The 7879-nt window shown below is 58.3% G+C and overlaps 1 protein-coding gene across 1 annotated transcript; it reads right to left on the minus strand.

Moving 5' to 3' along the window:
* Nucleotides 1-707: 707 nt before the first annotated feature.
* SPBR_06382 (uncharacterized protein) lies at nucleotides 708-5006 on the minus strand (the record flags this gene model as incomplete). Its single annotated transcript, XM_040764639.1, has 4 exons — nucleotides 708-1196; nucleotides 1252-3953; nucleotides 4169-4654; nucleotides 4739-5006. 4 exons carry the CDS (start codon nucleotides 5004-5006, stop codon nucleotides 708-710), a joined length of 3945 nt encoding a protein of 1314 aa, XP_040616788.1.
* Nucleotides 5007-7879: the final 2873 nt, after the last annotated feature.

A 7879-nucleotide genomic window follows, 5' to 3' on the forward strand; every position in this document is an offset into this window, starting at 1 on the left:
TAGAGAAGGGTGAAAAGGCAAAGGGAAGGAAATGGAGATGCTCGGCGGGAAAAGCAGAGATGGCGGAAAGAAAGGAAGGGGGGTGATGAGAGAGAGAAAGGACAAAGGCAGAGGTAAGGAAAGGAGATGCCAGATGGGAGAAGCAGGACGAGCTGAAAAAAAGGAAGGGAAGAGCAGAGAGCGTGAAGTGAAGAACAAAGACAAACGAAAAATGGACGTGGCGGGGCAATGTTACCTCACATACGAATGGACGCTTTTGACATTCTCATTGGGACAGCAAATCTCGCTTATTATTCAATGAAATTACGGTGTATTTAGGGGCTCTTCACGGTCCGACGACCCATGGGTCGTGATTTTCTGGGAAATCAGTTTTCCGTTTTAATCCGTAATATTAGTTGTCGGCAGGGCTGCTATTCTCAGAGTACCACTCTTCTTCATACAGAATGCTTGTTTGGCAGATCGATTCTCTATGGCCTAGGTAGAAATAAGATTAATATTAGTCTTAATTCACAATAAAGCAAAGGCTGTTACAATTGTTCAATCACTACAGCAAGGCAATTACAATACACTAAGTCCACTAAACTGAATACGCAACGGCCGGTGCGCCTTACAGTGCACTTATCGTCCAAGCCAGCTAGAATAAAAATTAAGCAAAGAAGCTGAGCATCTTCAACTCGGTGATTCATGGGACTCGCCAGAAACAAAAATTAGCTAAAGATGGACGTATTAAAGTCCAACCCGAAGCCGTAGTTGAGCTTGGCATAGTTCAGCTGGATCAGAGACAATATCATGACGGCATCATTCACGCCCATTGCGTCCTTTGCGAGGGCGCTGGCTATGGCGTGGGCATGCCACAGGATGCTGAGGTCCTCGAGACGCAAGCCGATCCAGGTGCTGGCATACTGCTGGACACGCTCCATGTGTTTTTTCATGTACACTTGCCAGTTGGCCTGCATTATGCCTAAAATATTGACGCCAGTCTCCACAAAGAAGGCGTCCTCGAATTGCCGCATCACGGTCTTGATTTTTTTGTACACGTCCTCGTGGCGCATCTGGACATTGGAGTCCTTGTAGTAGTCGAAAACGGCCATGGTCGACTGGATGTAGCCAAAGGCTTCCTCTGCGGCATCGCGGGTGGCCATCGAGCAGCACGCGAGCCACGTTGCCGCGGAGGCAGGCTGCTTGAAGCCATAAATCTGCGTTTGTCAGTAGGAGGAGACACAAAAGGGAGGGATACGAAGGGAGACTGACTCGGCCTTTGACTGCATTGAGAGTCGAGTCCGCCACGACCATGCCATTTGTATAAGTCGTCGATCCGCAGTACCGGAGAGCCACGTCGGCAGGACTGACAAACTCGCCCGACACAGCCTGCCAACCGGGAAACACCTCCGTGAACAGGGAGACTATGTGCGCATCGACACTCTCAAATGGACTCGCCGCCACGTCCATCGATGGCACAGCGGGCAGCTGGCCATCCAGGAGGGCGGTCAGGAACCGGGGCACCGTCTGCAGCTCCAAGATATGCTCCGACACCCAGAACATCGAGTCGATCTCGCCCGCGAATGTGTTGAGATAGAAGTCGGACGGCCCGCACCCGAACGACACCATCTTGTAGCGATGGGTGTCGCCCGTAGCCATGAGCAGGTTGGCGCCGCCATCGCCGTTGGGGTACTGCGAAGACCGGACAGTGGGGGGCATCCACTGCGCCCTGCTCAGTGTCTGCGAGGTGACGCGGAACGAGCGCGGCGAGCCAGTCTGCGAGCGCTCCTCAAGCGTGCGCCGCAGGATCTCGATCTCGCGCTCCCTGTTCGCGTCCGGGGTGCGGTCGTGCAGCCACGGGTGCTCCGTGTGGTTGAGCAGTGCCGCAGACGGCGGTGGATCGGATGCGTCGTTGGCGCTTGTGCTGGCATCGTCATCTGCATTTGTATCTGCGCCGGGCCCGGACAGAGCACGAAGTCTCGCCTTGGAGCGCGCAACAAAGGCGGCAAAGTCGCGCCTGAGCGCATTGTACTTTTCCGTAACGGCGGTGAGGTGAAACCATGCCGGAATCTCCCTGTCGCCGTTGTTGACATTGCGCTTCGCCTCCGGCCTGGCCTTGGGCGTCTCCTTTTCCGTCTTCTGCGCCACCTCTGTCTTCTCCGTCCCCAGGCTTTTTGGACCCTCTGACAATGGTGCATCCCGCTTCCGCCGCTGATACGGCTCGCCCAGATCCACGCCACCGTCGTCAACATCTTCCAGGAGTCCCAGGTCGACAACCCACCACCAGGGGCACACCAGGGTCACAATATCGTGTACTCTGTCCACGTCCGCGTTGAGGTCTGGGATCACATTCAGCAGGGCTTCCACAGCGAGCGTCTGCAGGGCATTGCCCATGGTGCTAAACTGCACACCGCTCGGCACCGCGGCGATGCGCGTGGCCGGCACGTTGGTATACCCGGCGGACTGCATGCCGTCGTTCCAGCCGTCCTGCAGCGTGTCGCGCAGATCCACGTCGTTGGTGCCGAGCATGTTGTACATGTCAGCAAACGCCAGCTTGCAGTTGTAGTCGCTGGCGCCTCGTTTTTGAAGGGGCGTGGATGGCCCCAGAGACAGCGTGCCGCCGAAATCCCAGTCGCAGCCGTTCTGGACCACGTCCACCAAGGCCGCCGCAAATGCACCGCTCTGCTCCTGGTCGTTTTCGGCCTCGGACAGGAACACGGGCGTGCAGCAGTAGGCCCAGCCGCCCTGCTGGCCCGTGCAGCCAAAGTAGGTCTCGGGGTCCTTCATGGCGACACGCACCGTGCCGGACGGGCAGTAGGCCTCGCAGAAGCCGTCGTCGAGGCGGCTTGGGAACACCCAGCTGCAGCCGACCCACTGCGCCTCGTCCGTGGGCGGGTTGCAGCGGTACATGCGCTCGCCGCCGTTGTTGCAGTGGACGGCGCCATCGCCCGCCGGCGACGAGACCAGGCCAAACGTAAAGGGTGCGTCAAACTGGCTGCAGACGGCCGCGGGGGGGTCGACGCGGTCGGCGTCGCAGTCGGGCGGCACGCCGTCCCACTGGCAGGCCGCGTAGCCGAGATCCGTGCTCACAAACGGCTCGGTCTCGCAACAGGCCACCTGAAAGCCGCCGTTGTTGCAGGCAATGCCCGTGGACCCGACCTCGGCCGAGTTGGGGCCGATGATCTGCTCGCTGCCGGCCGGGCAGACCGAGTCGAACGTCTTGCCGCACTTGCCGTTGTTAAAGTCAAACCAGCCGCATACCGGGATGCGCTCGTTGGCTGGGCAGCAAAAGGTGCGCAGCTGGCCGCCGCGGCAGCGCGACCCGTCGTTCATGATGCCGCTGCCGCTGTCGTCCTTGCGCGGCACCGTCGTGTAGCCGGCGGGGCAGCTCTGGCCGCAGTTGGCCCACAGGCACTGGTTGCGCAGCACGCGTGCCGTCGGCGCATCGACGGTGGACCCCGGGTCGCCGCCGCTCACGGCCAGCGCAATCACCGACGGCGACCGGTACTGCGTCACAGACTGCAGCTGCTTCGCGTACGTGCCGTCGGTGTAGTCCTCGCTGATGGCCCAGACCATGACGCCGCCGAGGCACACGCCGCGCGCAAAATCAACCTTGAGCGCCCAGCTCGCCGCGTCGTCGTATGTGATCCACGTGCGTCCCACCGCAGCAATCTGCACGGCGGCGTCTCTGTCGAGCGTGGACGTGGCACCGGCGTTGCGGATCATGTCCGTCAACTCGGCGTTGCTCAACGTGCCCTCGTTGTTGGTGCACGGCCCGGGACTGCCGACGGCGTCAAACAGGCACGCCGGCTGCAGGCATCCCGGGTCGCTGGCGACAAACGTGCGCGTGTAAAACGCGAGCCCCATGTTGACCTTGGCGGGCGGGATGTTGTTGCGCCACAGCAGGTCCAGGTACTCGCTGATCTCCGTCAAGTTGGTGTGCGCGTTGAGGAAGGGCCGAGCCACTTGTTGTCCTTGTCCCAGAGGCCGTGCAGGTCGTAGGACATGACGTTGATGGAACGAACGTTGTGGACACTTACCAGTCAATGTCGACTCCGTCAAAGTTGTACGTGGACCTGTACGTCAGCTTGGAAAGAAAAGGCATACAACAAACACGGCGGACCACACGCTCTCAACATACATGAAGGATATCAGAGACTGGAAGAAGGCCTGCTGGTTGGCTGTTGACCCGACCAGATTCGAAACGTCCTCGCCGTCGGGCCCGGGTCGTTGAACGTCCAGCCGCCAATAGCAATGTAGACCTTGAGCGCCTGGTCTTGCCTCTTCAGGTTGGTGATGCGCGTGTAGAGATCGACGTCACCGGCGTCGGCGGGCACCACGGCAAACGTGTTGGGGTCGATGCTGGCAAAGGCAAAGTTGATGTGTGTGTAGATGCCCAAGGGCACGTCCTCGGGCTGGAAGGCCTGGCACGGCCGGCGGCTGGCCCAGCCCTCGTAGTAGCCGACGACCCGCGAGACCGAGTTGCCGCTGCTGCACGACGGCCGGCTGACGGTCTGGTTGCCGCAAAACTCGGACGTCGTGCCGCAATACCCCCACTTGGAGCAGCACACGTTCAGGGGGCACTCCTCGTAGATCACATAGTCGGCGCCAAATGTGCCGGGGTCGCAGTCTGCTTTCACATCACAACCAGCAACGCAGTTTTCTGGAGAGCAGTCTGCAGAAGGACAACAAAGTCAGAAAGGAATGTGAGAACATAAAAAAAGGGAAAAGGGAAAAAGGGAAAAAGGGAGAGACGCACAGTCCTGGCCGAGGCCACAGAATCCAAACTTGGAGCAGCAGGTGCCGTCCGTACACGGATTCGAGGCATCACAGCCCAGCTTGTAGTCACACGTGCTGAGACAGCCCGTGCCGCAGTGGGCGTCGTCGGTGCCGCAGAAGCCATACTGGCTGCAGCAGCCGGTCGCGCAGTGGACGGTGGCGCTGCACTCTTGGCCGGAGACTAGCTGGGCGAGGAACGGCGAAAGAAACGGGAGCAACGAGCTGAAGGCTGTAGTGAGACGCATCATGATCTGTCAATGTTCAATGTCAGATTGTCCATGCAAGGGTCGTCTTCGAACAAGACGAGGGAACAGAAAAGAACGAGGAGACTTGGCAGAGGATATCCATAGCATCGGGGAGGGGACGGGGTATACACATACGGACGACAGACTGCTGGCCTGGAGCTCTGGAGTACCTCTGACGATGCGAGCCAATTGCCGCGGGTTTATTTTGATTTATTATTTTCTTCTGCCCTCTTCCTCCTTTGGTCGTTTGTTTTGTTCCTCCCCCTCTCCCCCCTCCCTCCTCTTTTTTTGAGTTTCATTTCAACCCGCATCTCATTTCATTTCGCTTGTTGCTGTTTTCTGCCCTTTCCCTCTTCCAGTCGTTCACGATCCATCCAGAGGACCATCGGGCGGCTAGACAATGGTCACGTTGCGCGACTTTGAATGCGCGTACGGCGGACTTTGCCTGCTGGACCCGTACCTCTGAACCGAAATCCGCACCGATGTGGTTCACGACGTTCCATCCAAGATCAATTAGGTAAGTGGCCGTGAGGGAGAGAAGGAATCAGCTCACAAATAGCACAGAATAAATTCGCCAGGGTTCAACGGAAGAAGATTAGACAGTAGCGTGCACGATGTGGGTAAGGTTAAAGTTAATTTAACTTAAAAGTGACCTTGCGGGCCAGGCCGGATCCAGGCGCACAGACGCCCTTTTGGGCAGTTTATGGGCTTTATTGGATGTTCAGTGTAACCGTCGTATCAAGCAAGCGCCAAAACAAAGAACGTGTGTGTCCCCGGGCTCTTTGTGGAGATGCAGGTGCCCGAGTTGTTCGAGTTGTTCGGCTGCTCGGCCCTTTCTCGCGTTTCCCGTCTCTTGTGATTTTTTATTTACCTTTTTTTGTTCGCGTTGTGTTTCCCGTTCAGTTTTTGTGTCTATCTTTCTACCTCTACCTCTACCTCTACCTCTACCTCTCTCTATCTCTATACCTCTCTATCTCTCCCTCGCTATCTCTCTACCTCTCTAACTCTACCTCTCTAACTCTACCTCTCCAACTCTCTACCTCTATAACTCTCTACGTCTCTAACTCTCTACGTATCTAACTCCCTACCTCTCTATTATCAGCGATTTTTCATGTGCACTAAGCTGTGCAATTCCTCGAGATGGTATTTCGACACCGACATCCGCCGCCGTGGCGGTTCGCTTTGCATCTGCAGTTTCTGCTAATTTTGACTTGTATATTTGTGCATGGTGCCGCTGCGGTGCATCACGACAAGTCCCACGCCCACGCTCATGTTCATGCCCACCTCCACGCGGAGGCACATGCTCTCCATCAGATGCAGGCACGGGGCGCGAATGGCTCCGTTTCTGTCGAAGAGGCCCGCGATATCGTGGCCGGTTTCCAGAAGGCGATGGCAGCCGCCAATGCATACATCTTGGCACATCCGAAGCGCAACGCACAGTCGGCCGTAAACAGCTCGACGCTCGCCCAGGGCAACGTGCCAACGCCGTATCTCCCATACGGAGCTGCGTCCGACAACAGCTCGGCTGCCGTGCAGCGCCGGTTTCTCAACCAGACGGCATCTCATGCCAACGTCACAGGCAACTTTACCGGCGCCTCTTACCGCGTTCCGCCCGAAGTGGTCGCAGCGGCCAGCATTCTGGCTGAAGCTGGTGCCCGTCCTCCGTTGTCGTCGGCCCACGATGTCGTGGCACAGCTGCAGGCGGTGCACCGGCAGACCGCGCCCAAGACGAACGACACCAACGCCATGCCGCAAAAGATGAAGCGCCCGTCGGGTCTGGTCCAGTACGTGCCGCCAGACGAGCTGGCCGTGCGCCTGCAGAACGGCTCCGCCGTTTCCGAGATGGCAGACAGAAATGCCACTGCCGAGGCGACCTCGGGCGTTGTGGCACGGGACACGGCCGTCTACTGGCAGGAAACCATGACACAGCGGGGCACGAGCCCGTATGCGCCGGCCGGCTACAAGGTGTGGCGCAATGTCAAAGACTACGGCGCCAAGGGCGACGGCGTGACCGACGACACGGCCGCCATCCAGCGGGCCATCTCGGACGGCGGTCGGTGCGGCGGCGGCACGTGCGCCAGCAGCTCCGTGTACCCGGCCACCGTGTACTTTCCCAGCGGCACGTACCTCGTCAGCAGCTCCATCGTGCAGTACTACAACACGGAGATGCTGGGCAGCCCGCTGACGCTGCCAGTCATCCAGGCAGCCGCCAGCTTTGTGGGCCTGGGCGTGTTCAGCTCGGACGTGTACACGGGCGAGACGACGGAGTGGTACGTCAACACCAACAACTTTTTGCGCAGCATCCGCAACTTTGTCATTGATGTGCGCGCAACGCCGCAGGACGCGCAGGTCTGCGGCATCCACTGGCAGGTGGCCCAGGGCTCGTCGCTGGAAAACATATACTTTCTGCAGACCGACGACAATCCGGCCACGACACAACAGGGTATTTACATGGAAAATGGGAGTGGCGGGTTCCTGGGCTCGCTCTACTTCTCCGGTGGCAAGTTTGGGTATGTCTCGCCGTTACGCTTCTTGCCTTCTTTCGTTTCCTGCCATCTCACGGCCATCTCTTCGTTTCTAACCTGAACTAGGGCGTTCATGGGCAATCAGCAGTTTACTGCCAGCGGGCTTCTCTTCTACAACTGCATTACAGGACTGCAGCTCTCGTGGGACTGGGGATGGACAATGCAGAACCTCAACTTTGTCAATGCCCACACCGGCGTCATAATTGTTGGTGGTGCAGGTGGTGTATGTTCCCCGTTGTCCCCTCGTTGACTTCTATTTTCATGCGCCCACTAACAAAACAGCCCCTGAGCACAGGACAGGGCGTCGGCTCGCTGGCACTCACGGATGTGGTGATGGAGAACGTGGCGGTA

The sequence above is a fragment of the Sporothrix brasiliensis genome (genome assembly GCF_000820605.1).
Source record: "Sporothrix brasiliensis 5110 chromosome Unknown Cont20, whole genome shotgun sequence".
Lineage (NCBI taxonomy): Eukaryota > Fungi > Ascomycota > Sordariomycetes > Ophiostomatales > Ophiostomataceae > Sporothrix > Sporothrix brasiliensis.